This window comes from Cotesia typhae, unplaced genomic scaffold (genome assembly GCF_013202065.1).
Source record: "Cotesia typhae breed Kobodo isofemale line unplaced genomic scaffold, CoteBio_Ctyphae scaffold_121, whole genome shotgun sequence".
Classification (NCBI taxonomy): domain Eukaryota; kingdom Metazoa; phylum Arthropoda; class Insecta; order Hymenoptera; family Braconidae; genus Cotesia; species Cotesia typhae.
In genome coordinates, this window is record NW_027423773.1 from 4507458 (window position 1) to 4523772 (window position 16315).

The 16315-nt window shown below is 26.1% G+C and overlaps 3 protein-coding genes across 3 annotated transcripts; 1 reads left to right on the forward strand and 2 right to left on the reverse strand.

The window, feature by feature from the left end:
- Window positions 1-3782: 3782 nt before the first annotated feature.
- LOC141533717 (maternal embryonic leucine zipper kinase) lies at window positions 3783-9646 on the reverse strand. Its single transcript, XM_074252741.1, has 12 exons — window positions 9284-9646; window positions 9027-9177; window positions 8291-8400; window positions 8052-8205; window positions 7841-7947; window positions 7593-7763; window positions 7314-7508; window positions 6425-6650; window positions 6131-6203; window positions 5874-6039; window positions 4448-4551; window positions 3783-4342 (listed from the first exon to the last, which is right to left on the reverse strand). Exons 1-12 carry the CDS (start codon window positions 9425-9427, stop codon window positions 4045-4047), a joined length of 1899 nt encoding a protein of 632 aa, XP_074108842.1. The 5' UTR covers window positions 9428-9646; the 3' UTR covers window positions 3783-4044.
- A 2182-nt stretch (window positions 9647-11828) lies between these two features.
- On the forward strand, window positions 11829-12680 carry Robl (dynein light chain roadblock). Its single transcript, XM_074252501.1, has 3 exons — window positions 11829-11982; window positions 12051-12129; window positions 12203-12680. The coding sequence occupies exons 1-3, from the start codon at window positions 11980-11982 to the stop codon at window positions 12412-12414; spliced, it is 294 nt and encodes a 97-aa protein (XP_074108602.1). The 5' UTR covers window positions 11829-11979; the 3' UTR covers window positions 12415-12680.
- A 194-nt stretch (window positions 12681-12874) lies between these two features.
- LOC141533563 (XK-related protein 6) lies at window positions 12875-16246 on the reverse strand. Its single transcript, XM_074252500.1, has 5 exons — window positions 16031-16246; window positions 15258-15567; window positions 14854-15178; window positions 14633-14788; window positions 12875-14130 (listed from the first exon to the last, which is right to left on the reverse strand). The coding sequence occupies exons 1-5, from the start codon at window positions 16072-16074 to the stop codon at window positions 13634-13636; spliced, it is 1332 nt and encodes a 443-aa protein (XP_074108601.1). The 5' UTR covers window positions 16075-16246; the 3' UTR covers window positions 12875-13633.
- Window positions 16247-16315: the final 69 nt, after the last annotated feature.

Here is a 16315-nt window from a genome sequence, read left to right on the forward strand (position 1 = left end):
AAAAATAATTATTTTTACGTCATTATCCTTGAATAACTACTGCATAATTCATTTTTTGAAAATTTCGTAGAGTGCATGTTATAGCTTATTGAATCAAGTAAAATTTACTTAAATCAAGAAAAATTTATCAGTTCAAGAATTTTTCTCTTGATTCAAATTAATTTCTTCTTTGTTATCAATTAAAAAAAATTAAAGTCAAAATGATTTAAAAATTTTCCTTAGCTCTTTTAAATTTCCTGAAACAGTTAAATTAATTAAATAAAATTGAATAACGAAGGTAATTACTGAGAGTCTAATATATCTGCAGGTAATATTTATAAAATTAACTTTATAATTAAAGTTATAAATAAAAATGTATCTTATAAGCGTCTTTAGAGGCAGGTAATGATGAAAAAGGCATTAAATTCAAAGTAGCACTAGAGAAGAGTACATCGGACTTGTTATATTGTATTATTATATTATTCTGGTTCTAAATAAGGCGCAAGTGGACTCGCAGATACATAAAGATGGCACGCGCGGCTTATTCTATCGCTTCCGGGCATCACCGTGCTCGCAACCCGCTACTAATTGCTCTTTAATGCACTCGCGCAAGTGCGTTACTTCAAGTCCACAAACTTTATCATTTTTTTGCTACTTCTTTCCACAACTCTTAGTAATTATTAACTATAAGTGTAATTTTAATTTTATTCCATTCCAATTCTACTCTATAACTCTGATTATTCCAATACTCGACGCATAAATAATTATAATTCATTCTACAGAAAACGTAGATGGTAAATGTATGTACATTTTTATTTCAGAGCGTTATAGAATGAAACAAAAAATAATAATAACTTGTAAAGCCCTTATCATATTGAGTACATGGAATACAATAAAGGAAACGGAAGATTAAATTGAGTTGGACAAGGGCGAGGTGTTCTGATGATGGGCGCGTCTGAGATTTCCTGTCGAGTTAAAGGCATCCTTTTATGCTTTTTTCTTTTTTAACTGTCTTTTTTATAAATAATTATGTATTACAATATGTATAATAGACCGTTGAGTAATAATTATTTCAATACAAAATTTTTAATTTCTAGTTATTGGTTTCAATTATAATTCTTTTTTTATTGCTTGCTAAAATTTTTTATGAAAATTTTCAAAATTATAACAAAATGAAACTCCGCTTATTTTTAGCCATAAACAATTAAAGTAATAAGACAGTCTATGATTTTTCTTTTATTGTTTACTTATAGAGCAGATTTTTGAAATTCAAAAAGATTAAAAAAAAAAAAAATGATTCATTTGTAATTTTGGGCTTAACGTACAAAATTTGAAAAATTGAAATATTGACAATGCTTATTTTCAAATTGTTTCATTTTTAAAGCATAGAATGAAAAAAAAATATTAAAAAACTGTCGCATCACCTCTAACTCGTTGATCGACTGTCAAGAACTACAAATACCTGACATGGAAAGATGAAATTCTTGAATAAAAAAAAAAAAAAAACAATAAAATGATTGTTCATTAAATGTAATAGTTATGCCAAAATTACATCTTTTTTTTTCAATTTTCAAAGTCAAAACATAAATTGAAAAATCATAAAAATTGGACAAATAAAATAACATCAATTTAAGATAATTATGTATACACGGAAAAAAGAAAATAGGAGAAATTACATAACAAAATAAATAGTAAGGTGTCGCTTCAAATTTAAAACTAGAAAAATTGTATAGTTCAAAAAAAAGTATAGTGTGGTTTCATGAAACGACGATGCAAGTGAAACTTTTTTTGGATTGTTGACATTCAACTAAGAATTTTCAGAAAATTAATCGATTTAAGGTATTAAAATTCTAACTTGATAACTGGTAAATGAAGGGACCTTAATGAAATGTAGAACATGTTTCTCAGACGATTACCTCAAATGAGTTTAAAGATGAGTTAAGCCGGTCAATAAGTTTAGAAATAACAATCATTTGGAATTTTTCTAAAGATAGTGAAAATTACATTTTCTGTCTTTTTATTTCTAAAAAACATTAATTGAAACAAGATAGCTTTTTTAAAAAATTAATTGTGATATCTCACTGATAATTTAAGGATTTATTGTTTGATGCAATTTTTGTAACTATTAATTATATCGAAATCTTCCTTATCATTCAATTATTCTATTAATAACTTTATTTACACGACGAGTCTCGCAGTTTATAAATGTAACTCATATTTCAGAGTAAAGAAAATAAGCCTTGATTAACCAAAAGGATTAAAAAGTATTCAAAGTATTGGACTTTCAATATTTCAAATCTTTTCAAATATTACCTCTTATGAACGTTGAGTACATGAAAAGTTTTTTTTTTTTTTTTTTTTTTTAAGAGTAAACAACGTCTTACATTTAATTTTTTCAATGTATCTAGTGAAAATCGCATCGACGACCGACAGAACCTCTCTCTCTTACTCGTCCTTGTTCGTAAGAGTTCTGTACGAGAGTCAAACAAAGAGAGAGAGAGAGAGAGAGAGATTAAATATACAGAGGGTTCACGTAGAAAGATTTCACGAGAGAAGTAAAATATAGAGCTGTAATGCGACATGCGATAGATGGACGAAAAAATTTGAGGCGATTGATAAAAAGACTTTAATAACATTTTTAAAATTCAAACTTTTTTTAATGCTAATTTTCACAGCTTTAAATATATGATTTAAATTTTTTAATTTAGTTCTTACAAAATTTATAAAAATCACAATTTGAAACTGTAATTTTTCCAGTTTTTTATATAAGCGCCACGTCAAATTGGATGATGTAATTTTTTCCTTGTCCGTGTTTTTTAAAAGAAAATTTTAATTATTTTTCACAACTGAAATATTAGTTCAATAAAATTTACAAAATTCAAAATTTTTCGAAAAAGAAAAAAAATTTTCTGACAACCAAAACTTGTTAACTGAATGGCCGATTTCACTCATTTTCAAACTTGATCTCAGCATTGATTCATAAAAAAACTCACATAATTTCATTTAGGTCGGTTTAGAACTATGGGCGCAATTATGCAAACATGACGCTTTAAAATTCATATATAAGTAAACTTTTAAGCCAATGTTATTTTTCGACAAAACTCAACAAAATAAAACATATTAAATAAAATTATTTTAAAATTGCGACATATGACCGACTACAATAGCTAGATGTCTAAAGAAATCTATCTAATGAAATGAAACAAACCAAAATTTGTCAACGACTCAATTTTTCTATTTATGTCAAAAAATAGGTGAAACTTAGTTTCATCATTGTTAGTAAAAAATTTTTCTTAAATTTGAAAAATTAATGATAACAATAAAATGTAACAAAAAATACATTTTACTGAGTATACGAAGTAGAAAATAAAGTTTTCGCGGCAAGAGCAGAGAGGAACTGAAAAAAATACTTTGGTCATAAAATAAAGCCTTTATGTTGCGGCAATACTTGCCGAGGGAGTACTTATTTTATAGTGTGATCGATTTGTGATTTTATAACTTCAGTTGTCTGTATTACGCTTGTTTTACATCGAGTTGGTACTCTGGTTCAAACGAGCCGCGGAAGGAAATAACAACTAGACTTTACATATTGGAGCGAGCTCTTCAGGTCATTCTTTAATCTTTTGTTTGGGATTATTCACGCGTACTATGAACTGGATCGATCGTAAATATCGAGGATATTGGAAATTGTTGAATGTATATATTTATATTTAAATATTGCTAGGTTTTATTATTCCAGTAAGCTTTCAAATTTATATTTTACGGCTACCAACAAATTTTTAACTTAAATTACCAATACTTGATTTAAAATGTTTTTTTTTTTTATTTTAAAATAATTTTAAAATAAATATTAATTTTTTTTTATCAAAAACATAAATTAAAACTCTTTTGTTATAATTTTTACAAACAATCGAGTTTTAAACATAAAAACACAATTTCTATCACTTATGATTAGTTATTAAAAAATTAATTTACAGTTAATATAAAAACGTAATAAATGAAGCGTACAGAGTCATTGGAGCAAGTAGATCCCATCACGGTCATTCTACATCCTATTTAGAACCATTAAATGAGACAATGTCCTGACGGCGTTTTAGCAGACTCAACAGAATCCTGATCGGTGGTCTTAACATCCTCAGCGGCAAGTGCCAATATTTCCTCACATACTCGTTTGTAAACCCACGCATCGCCTTTCAATCTTTTCCTACGTATGCCGACAACCGGTTTATCATTAGTTGAGAATCCATCCAGCAGACAAACCTCTAATTCAAACGAGCAGATTTTCCTTTGATTGCCAAATTCTTTTTGACCTTGCTTTATATTCTCATTGTCATAAACCTCAGTTTCTCCTTGCAGAATAAAGCTACCATACAGATAATTTTTTTTGTTAACTATCACTTATTTAGATCTACTATACCTATTACAACATCTATTTATTTTTTTTTGTCAATTGGAAATTGTAAATTACCCTTTTTGTCGACAGAAAATTCCTTTACGTTGTAATGCACGTCGTAATTGTGATAATACATCTTTTGGACAATTACTTGATGTTGATGATACATTACAAAGGCCCTTTAAATAATTAATTATAAATTTTAAATGTATTATTTAAAATTTTCATATTCTATTTCTTGCTTATAACTTATCGTAAAAATTATATTAAAGAGTTGTACGCACGTAGAATTTATAGAATCGATCGGTCGGTAATTTTGACACAATTTTCTCAATTAAATTTTTGTAAGAATTTAAAATTCAAATTTTCATCAATAAAAACGTCAAAAATAGATATTTTTATAATTTCTTAAGTTAATCGCGAAATACTATCTTAAATATAATCTTAAGTGGGAAGTAACAAATAAGACTTCATTGTAAGACAAAAATAAGACAACTTTTAGGTAATAATAAGATATCTCATCAACACAAGATTGAGAATTTTTTTTTTAATTTTTAAAAATAAATCCACTATCGAGCGTGCAAGTCATCAAAATAATATCAAAATAATATCAAAATAAAATATTTTAAAAACAATATGTCGTTATTTAAACTGATTTAAAATATGAAGATATCAGTTTCAGTTTAAATTTTGATTTAATAATGATGATAAACTTCCTAAACATGTGACATAATTGGAGACTAAGATTTTGAGAATTTAATAATTTCGTATTAACCCTTCAGTACCCACGTTATAAGAATTTTACTCATACTCAGTTTCTATCTTAATTATTTTTTTAAATTCAAATGGAAAGACCACTTGAAATTTTTTTTACCTTCCGAAAATTTTATACTCTTTTTAACTGTTTATTAAAAAATTCCTTATTTTCGTTATAAATAAGTAAATAAAAAAAAAGAGCTATTCGGCTCCCTACGGCGTAGATCGGCTCTTTTCGGTAAGCACCCCGCCAACATATTTGCTTAAATCGTATGTTATTCAAATGTAAGATTTTTTTCTCATGGCGAAAGCAAAGAAGGTGAACCGAATAACGTGGATACTGAAGGGTTAATTTTTTGACAAAAATAGAATCTACATTTTAGTTTTTGATTTTATGATTTCTGATAGCTTTTATCATTCAATAATCATAAATTAATATTTTATATGATCAGATTTTATTTGAATTTCTGAATTTCAATTAAAAATATTTTATATTAAAGGACTTCACAGAGATCGTCTACAGAAATTAGCGAAAGGATTAATTAGGAAATCAAAATTATAATTAAAGTTCAAAGTCACTACTTATATCAATTTTCATCTTAATGACAAAAAAAAAACTTCAGAAAAAAATATTAAAAAATTTTTTTTTTCGGTTTTCTAAGTGCGTATAAACCCTCAAATCACCAATTATTGATATTCGTTTCAAAGTCAATCAATAAACTATAAAAAAAAAAAAAAAACTTACTTTTCCACTAAGAACAATAGGTTGATCCGGAGAATTATCATTATTAACGCACTTAAGTTTCCTTTTTGGCGTCAAAACATCTCTAATACGATTTAGTCCACGCTCTAAACCTATTATTACTTTCCTAGCACTACCTGGTGTTGCATTTGTACCTGTACCCTGTGTACTATCAAATATTTATTATAAAAACATAAATCAGCATTATCATCTATATAATATTCTAATAAAAGTCTAAGCATGTGTTGCTAACAACTTACAGTTTATTTTTATCTTTCGGTGTAACGGGGATTGTGTCGTTAAACTTATCCATTTGAATTCTCTTAACTGGTACTAATAAAAATAATTAAATTAATTTATTTATTTATTTATTATACCCGAGTAATCGGATAATTTTTACCGAAAATTTACCACCAAAATAAACACTCTAACAAACTAAGTAAAATTATTGTGATTTTTAAGTTAAACAAGCAAACTTATGGGCAATTAGAACTAAAACCGTAACGAAAGTAACTGTAACTTTAACTACTTTAAGTATAATACCAATAACTCACCAGTCGGAGATATACTGTCGTCTTCCTCATTAGTATCATGAACTCTTTTACGAGCTCCCGAAGCTGGAGACTCTGCTGATGGCTTCTTTATGTCCGGTATTGGCGACAGTCCTCTCGTGGTTTCTGATTTGTCGGTACTTTTTACTGTCAATGGTCTTCGCGGTGAATTGTCCAATTGAGTTATTAGAGTTTTAACTTCGTTTTCGTATCTCATATTTTTACAGTTCTGTAATAAAAAAATATTCACATTTATTCATTATAATCACTAGTAGAAGAATTTCTCTAAAGTGTTAAGAAATTAATTTATTTGAAGAAAGTTTGTTCTTTTGTTAAATATAAATAAACATTTTGTTAAAAAATTACATTTATTAATATATAACAACGATTCAAATTAATAGTTTTTTTTTGTTTTTGGAGTGAATTAGTATTTTTAACAGATAGATGTGAATATCATTCATAAACAAAGAATGCAATAATTTTTTATAATAAAGATACGACAGACTAATTATTTTCACCGCTAAAAAAATTTTGTAACTTTTTATAACCATTGTTTAATTTTATTTTTGATATTTTTTATAAAAAAATAATTACTGATTCAGATCTAATAAAATTATTTATTGAAATTATGGAATTGTATAGAGTCTCAAAGTTAAATTTTTCTATTCAAAAATCTAAACAAATGTTTATTAACAATTAATAAATGGTGTTTAATAAACGATTTGTTAACCGATAAAAAATATCTATTAAAACCTTAAAGCTTAAAAAATTATTTAATGACAGTTAAAAATGCTTATTCCACATCAAAAAATGCATCTATCTAAGAAGAATTCATAAAAAATTTTTTTAATTATAATTTAATATACCAAAAAAAAAAAAAAAAAAAACATACCTCGGATAAAAGAGAACAGTAAGCACCAGGATATATCCTTAGCGGCAATCGTTTACTCTTACGATCCAGCAACAACAAATACGTCGCTGTTTTGTAATCATTCCGGGTACTATTTAGTAACGACTCCCATATATTTTGAACTGAGTCGTAACATATTTCTGATAATATCCCCAATATTTCGTTATCTTTTTCCAACTGGAAAAAAATTTTTATTTTAGAATTAAGTAGATGAAAAGTATTGCTAATAAATAGTAACAAATAATAAGCAGTATGATTTACTATATTTTTCTTTGTAGGAATGAAAGGTGAAGAATTACTGCCATTTATAACCCACGAGTGATTGCAGAGTTCTTCAATAGTAATACGTTTTTTTGGATCAGTCTGTAACATTGCACGTATCAAACGTTTACTACTACCAGAGAGCCAGCTTGGTTCGTCGAAATTTCCACTCTGAAATTTGTTAATCAACAAATTATAATATATCTTCAATAACCAAATTAGCAACAAGAGTTATGATAAATAAGTACCAAAATTTTTTTATATAAATTGTCAATATTATTGTCATCAAAGGGAAGAAATCCGCATAATAATGCGTACAATAACACTCCCATACTCCAGATATCTACTTCAGACCCTAGAAAAATTTAATTAGTTAAATAATTAACAGAAAAACAAAAAATTAAATTGTCTTAAAATGATAATGATGGATAATTTTATATGAAATTTATTGATAAATACCTAAATATTTTTTTCCTAATATTAATTCGGGTGCAGCATAGGTCGGAGAACCACACGAAGTTAATAAATGAGTTTGCATTCCGCCTTTAGGTTTAGCACACAACCCAAAATCAATTAATTTCAAATTTTGCTCCTTGTCTAGCAGTACATTTTCCTAGTTAAAGTAAATAATCAGAATTTAAGTATCGTATATATTCTTAAAAATATAAAATGAATTAACTAATTTTAAAAATACCTACAGGTTTTAAATCTCTGTGAGCAAAACCCAGACTGTGTAAATAAGCAACTGCTGACACAATTTGCCGAAAAAATTTCCTTGATTCATGTTCAGTCAATCTATTTTTTTCAACTGTTAACAAAAACAAATAAATCTTAGTAATTATTAATAATGATAATAAAATTCAATTTTTTTAACCAAGTTGAGGGGAAAATTTTTTTAAATTTCCTTTCTTTGAAAATTGTGAATCTTAAATTTTTCAAAGTTTTCATTATTATTGTTAGTATTAAATCTGGAAGATAGTAATATAAATAATATTTAAATTAGAATTTCGTTACAATATTGTGTGAAAATTAAAAAAATTTTCTTTTTTTTTTTTAAAATGCTGTATCTGAATTTTTTTTTTAATCATTACTATTATGATACTGAAATTAGCAAACATTTTATGATTTAAAAAATAAACTTCTACTTGAAAAAAATAGTTTTTACAAATTCTATTTATAGTTGTTAAAAATTATTTTACATATAATATATTCTAAATTTTTTTGACAATAATTTTTGTATATATAAAAAATCCTAAATACAGTCAGATGTCTGTTAATTTTAGCATCATTTTTATTTAATTTGGAAATTAGGAATAGAAACAACCACAACAACTATGATAATAATAATAATAATAATAATAATAATAATAATAATAATAGTAATAATAATAATAATAATAATAATAATAATTTTAAAACAATATATGATCTTACCAATATGATCAAACAATTCACCACCAGAACAATATTCCATAATCATGAAATAGTGAGTACTCGTTTCAATTGTTTGATACAATCTGCATATATGTTGGTGTAATAAAGTTTTTAATGCATCGATTTCTAATTTCACTCTTGGCAGATCTTCCTAAAATGACAATAAACAATTAATTATTCAAACGTTATCAAAAATAATTTTCAATTGAAAAAAATTAAGAAAAATAAAATAAATTAATAATAAAAAAAAAACCTACTCCTAGGGCTGCTTTTTCCATTATTTTAACGGCTACTTTTTCACCGGTCGCTAAATGAGTGCCTAATTTAACTTTCGCAAATCCTCCGCAACCGATTGTTTTGTCAAGTTCATAAAGACCCTTCAATGCTGTGTATCGCACCATTTTCGTGTTGTTTTCTAACGTACTAAATGTATAAAGTTATACCGGTATAACATTAATTATAATGATTTATTATTTGTACAGTGTTTTGGTTAAGACTACAATTAAGCGGTTAGCTTGAGTAGTCAACAAGACAACAAACTTTAGTTTACTTGAGAGAAATTTAACATCTTTCTCTTTAGTATACGCTGGTGACCAGGTGCCGGCCAGCCGGGTGACGCGAGCGAGAAAGAACGTTTATTTCAAATAGCGTAACGGAATTACACAAAATAGTTTCGGAGCGCGCATGTGCAGTTTTCTCAAAATGGCGGTAACGATGCCAGCGCTTGAAGCGCGCAAATTTGAATCTGTTTTGTATTCAATTTTTAAAAATTGAAACTCTAGATAAAAATTTGATTTTTTCATGTAATACAATTTATGATACTAAAATTAATATATACCCAATAATTTATAATACTGAAGTTAGCGGTCAGCTGTCAATTTTAAAAATTTCTTTAACAAATTAATTACAATAAAAAAAAATGCTTCTAAAAATTTTCAGTTGTAATTTTTATTAATAATTTGCATTAAAATTCCAAAAAAATTTTTGATATCTGTCAACTTCAGTGTTATAATAATTTTTAGAATTTTCTCAACAAATAAGTTGTAGCTAGAAAAATTTATTTAAAAAATTCCATTTTTAGAAGCTTTAAAAAGTTTTAAATACAATTTTATTTTAAATCATTTTCCGGACCTAATTAATTTTTTAAGAAAAATCAAAAAATTGTCATGTCGGCTGATTTTACTGTCATATTATAATTTATTTATTTTTTTTCTTTTTATTAATTTATACACTTGCTATAGAAATTCGTTTGTTTTTCAACAAAACATTTTTTTAATTTTACATCAGCATTTACCCTCATTTGTGTTCGTAAGAATTTTTGTAAATGTTTGTAATTTTTTATTTGAAAAGATAAATGCTGTTAATATTATCAAAATACCTCTAAGTAGATGTTTAAAATGTAAAATAATTTTTAGTTTTCTATATTGATATCTCGTTAATCGTAATCAAAATTCTATTCAACTTTTTAACTATTCAAAAATGTATAAGTAGTCAATCAACAATACAATTCTTTTGCCATTTATTTATTTAAATAAAATTACCAAAGAAACGATTTTTAATAAAAAGATATTATTTTCTTAACAAACAAAATATCGAAAGAATATTAAAAACTTAAAAGATGAACTGAGAAACTGTGCGTTTTATGATGACACTGAAGTTGACAGATATAAAAAATTTTTTAAGATATTTACAGCAATTAAATTATTATAAGAAAAATTAAATTAAAAAGTTTCACATGTAAAAATTAATAAAAATTACAAGTGAAAATTTTTAGAAGCATTTTTTTATTGTAATTGATTTATTAAAAAAATTTTTTAAATTAACAGCTGACTGCTAACTTTAGTATTATATTTTATGAGATTAATTTGACGTCTATTAGCGTAATGATTTTGTCATAGACATAGATTATTGAAGATATATATTTGGTTTATTTTCAGGATATGTTATTAAAAAATAAAAATACTTTTAAAGTAAACTTTTACAATTATCTATCATTTAAATTTGATTTTATATTTAATAAAATATGATTGAATAAAAAAATGGTGATTCAAATAAACAATAAACAAATAAATGAATTTTTATTTTTATTTTTTATAGTTGTCAATCGAAAATACCGAATTGATAATTTGCAAAAGTTATCATTTTGTAATCCAACAAATATATGTTAAATACGATCAACTGAGAATGTATTAGTATACTAAAACCTTCGTCCGAAGTACGCTGCATTTTTTGATAAAAATTTTATTTATATTGATTCAGTAGTTTTTTTAATTAAGCATTCAAAATAAAGTTTTCACTTGTTAGTATAGATTAAAAAAAAAAAAAAAAAAAATGAAAATTTCAAAACAAGTACCCTGATAGCCAGCGCTTTCTCAGTAAGTGTTGACTCCCAGCAGTTACGGTTAAGTTATACATCAAGTTGGCGGTAATTCTTCACTCAACAACAGTTGTAAGCAAATTGACAGAAATCTACGGCCGCAACTTGAATACAAGTTAACAATCAAACTTGTAGTTAAATTTCCTTTCAACTTTACTACAATTTGAAGGAAATACTTGTAGAGCAAGTTTTGACGTCTATTTGCAGAGTAAGTTATAGGTAACTAATAGGTAATCGCTCGCTTTGCCAACTCTTTCCGTCAAGTTTGCTTCAAATTGCGGACGTAGATTGACAGTAAGTTATAGGTAAGGTGGCTATCAGGGTAAATGATCCGTACTTTATTAACCTGTAGGAATTAAACCTCAACACCAATCGGTAAAAAAATCCAACTCTTTCTTACCTATCTAACCTCGACTGTCATTACTCATATTTTGCATTTACAAATTTGTTTGGTCAATGATTTAATCTCATTATTGTTATTATTCTCATTAAAATATATTTATAGACCAAACTACACTTTCATAAACAGCATATCCATTAAGCAGTTTATTTATTAGCTTGAATAAATAACCTAAAATGGTGAGTACAAATAAATAAATGAATATTTTTTACAAGCATAAAAGAAACTAATGACTGAAATTTTACAGGCTCAGGAAGTTGAAGAAACTATGAAGAGGATTCAGTCCCACAAAGGTGTCGTGGGTACAATTGTCGTCAATTCTGAAGGTAAATTTACTTTCCTATATTTTACTGTTACTTGTAAGTACAGTCAAAACTAATTTATTAATTTACTAACTAGGTATACCAATAAAATCAACGCTTGACAACACGACAACGGTTCAATATGCGGGATTGATCAGCCAGTTATCGGACAAAGCGCGTTCTGTGGTGCGTGATCTAGATCCGACAAACGATCTCACATTTTTGCGTATCCGCAGCAAGAAGCACGAAGTCATGGTAGCGCCTGATAAGGAGTTTATTCTGATTGTCGTGCAAAATCCGGTCGACTGATTCTCTAAGTTTATGCTACTATTTACTATATGATGAACATTTTTTAATAATTTTTAATAATTTAATGCTTCTAATCTTTTACTTTATATTTTTCGGGTGACACGAATTTTTTAAGGATATTCCTCAACCCGAATTTATTACTAAATTATTTGCACGGAACAAAGTTTATCTAAATTGCAATGTTATTTTTCTTTAATATTAGTTAATTATTGTTGTGATTATGTACAATTCAATAATTTATTAATATATAATTAAGTCAAATTTAATTATATCAATAAAAATATTTCTATAAATCTGTAACACTTATGGATTAAAAAACACTAATATTGATAAAAAATTATGATAACTTATTTTTACGGTTTACAAAATTTCAACACATGAAATGATATATTTATATTTAAATCATCACTTATTTTTCATAAATTTTACAAAAATAGAAGAATTGAAAAAAAAAAAAAATTTTTTAATTGCTTTCACGCGTGGACTACCAAAAAATTTTAAGAATTTCTAGAAAAATATTTTAGTTTTAATTTTCGCAAATAATTCAAATTTTTGTTTGCATATAAACAAAAAAATTGTTTATCGTTATAATTCATGAAATTATGAATTCAAAAAAAATTTTAGTTTAAAAAACTAAAAATTTATAAATTTTAACAAATTTGAAATAACTCTATAATAATGAGGGTAGTTTTTATTATCTAATGGAATTTTTGGAATGAAAAAATGAAGCAATTGTTTAGTTTCACGGTTCACAAAATTTCAACCCACAAAAATAATATTTAAAACTTTTTTTATCAAGTTTATCAACAGTAGAATAGTTAAAAAAAATTTTTTTCAGATTAATTGATTTTTTATTAAAAAAAAAAGTGAAACTGAACAATGACTAAAATACTTAGACAATTTTTTATTTTATTTAAAGTTTGTACTTTATTATACTTTCATCAAAGTATGTAAAAAATTATTTCACAATAAATTTAATATGTTAGTAACATCTGAAATTTGTTTGCTGTTCTGAAATTCAAAGTACTGTCATGGACTTTAACTTGTATTAAAAATTTGAGTAAGAACTGGTAATAAATATTCATTACTTTACTTAAAAAAGTATAAAAATATTTAACTATCATATTATATCAGTACCATAAATATAAATGCATGAGTGTGTATAAACTGATGGCTGTATTAATAATAATCATTATTGATTATAAAAATATAAGTATATTTAAATATTGACTGAGTCTGTGTAAGATACTTGTGAGTTTTTAGACAACGTCGGATGGAAAAATTTGTAATAAACTATCATACAAAGAATTCCAAGAATAAATGGCACAATGCACAAGCAAATAACGAGTATGTAGTACCGTAAAAATAGGACAGTATTGTAATCAGCAATTGCCCAGACAATACAAGCTGCCGCGTTTTCGATTCCGCAGATGCTGTAGTAAAAAATGTGCCTGTAGAAAGTTGATCCCTCGGCTGGCTTTAGATACGTGAATACGTAAACAACGCCGAGAATCGCTGAAAACAGGTAATATCCTATGCGCTCGTAGATTGTCAATGGAGCGTTAGGACCTTTGCTCTGGTCATGGCAGAATTGTATCACTCCAGTTGGTCTGCTTAAAATCCAGAGAGTCATAATGAACCAGTGGATGAAGCAAAATATTGTTGTGTATACTGCAAATATTGCTGCCGCTGCACTTATTGATATTATTCTCGATACTAGAATTTTATAATTAATAATTAGTCGTTATCAATATAATCAACAATAATTGTAATTTTTATGATATCAAAACCAACAAACTTCTGACAATTTTTTCTTATTTTTATAAAAATTCAATTATTGCGAAATAATGTAGTAAAAAAACTCTACTTGTAGAAAGTAAAAAAAAAAAAAAACTATCAATGCGAATTTTTAAAAATCTTTTTTTTATCATGATTAATTTGCTATAATAATCTCAAAAATTGTCATAAGTCTGTTGATTTTTATCATTTTTTTTTTTTTTTTTAAATTAATGATACCGAAATCAGCAGACGTAAGGATATTTTGTCATTACTTAAATTAGAACTGAAAAACAATTTTCAAAAAATTGCACTCATAGTCATTCAAATTTTCTAAATGTAAAATTTTTCTACAATAGTTTTTCATTAAAAAAAAAAAAAAAAAAAAAAATCTAAGAATTCAGGTGTCTGATAATTTCAGTTTTATTAAATTAATACTTACCAGTGATAAAAAAATGCCAGAAGAATTGAATGACATTTCCAATACAATTTATATTTTCTTTATCGCCTTGTGCTAAGCGAATTATTCTGTGGTAACTAGACATTGCCCAGCCCATGCTACCGAGAGAGCTCAAAATACTGATTAATTGGTGAAAGACTGAAAAAAATTCAATGACCATCAATTAATATAAAAAATAAAAAATTGAATTTGAAAGTACTTACACATTGAATCAACAGTAACAATTCCATCATAAGTATAAATAATAAGCGTCAACTGTAAAACCAGATGAGGAGCAGCTTCTAAAAAGCACTCAAACACTCTCAGCAAAGATATATCCTGTTCTTCTTTCAACATTTTTATATAATACTTTCTTTGTCCGTAATTATTATTGTCTTTCCGGCACTGATATGACTGGCAAGCATATTTCAGACAGTCTAGGTACCGGAGAACTGGAGCTAGTTGAAATACTAGAATAAATGGACAGCATAATTTTAGTTTGAGGATCCGTCTTGCTAGAGTTTGCTTTTTTATCCCCTCAGCTTTCATCTAAAAATTCAATTATAGTATCAATAACTAATCAATGAGTCTTTTAATTTTTAAATAATTGTAAAATCAAGTACAGTACCTCTGAATCTTGTTCATACATCCTGATACTGACGATGATATTAATAAAAGAGGGAATAAACAAAAATGCTGTAGTGATGAAAAAGTACATGAGTTGTCCTTTGAGGTAATATCTTAATGATAAATTCAAGTCCGTTACCAGGTCCACCAGGTGGGTAATTATTGAGAAAAATATCCAGAAGATGTCAAGACGAGTAACCAGAGCCTTGCTTTCTGGTAGATCTGCAACGTCAGTGCTGAAATTAGGGATAGGAAAAACCCCGTCCAGCTCACTGTTGTCATTTGGATCTGGTTCTTGAGACTTTCTGCTTCTGAAAATTATTTAAGTATTTATTTTTTTTAAAAGAAACAATTGGATTTTATAACATTAAAGTTAGCTGTCACTTGACAATTTTATAATTTTCTTTAACAAAAAAATTTGTTCTAAAAATAATTAAAAAAAAATTGCATTTTTAATTTGTTTAAATTTCTACAAGTCCATTTTTTAATAATTTTTTTTTTACTATAATTTATTTGTTAAAGAAAATTAAAACAATTGTGAAATGACAGCTAAATTTAATGTCATTTGACTTTTGATGATACTGAAATTAATAAAATTTTGTATTAACTAAATTAGAGCTAAAAAAATATTTTAAAAAATTGCACTTATAGTTTATTAAAACTTCTACATGTGGAATTTTTTTTTCATTTTTTTAATAAGAAAAATTACAAAAATTATCAGATATCTGCGAATTTTATATTTTGACTTTTAGTATTTTAGCAAAAAAAACTTACATTTTTCTCATGTTTGACTCTTTATTCAGATGATTCAATTCCATTTATATTTTAGGTAGTTTTATCAACTACTTTTATGGAAAGTTTGTATTTTTAGGTAAATATATTTCTTCTTTAACAAAAAAATCATAAATTGCACATTGTTGATGATTAATGATTATGAATAAACAAAAAATAAAATGAGAGGTAAACTAAAAAGGTAAACAATTGAAACAATTGTAACTGTACTTGGTTATATACACATGTTATGAGACATGACATTTGTGTGCAGTTACATAGAAAGAA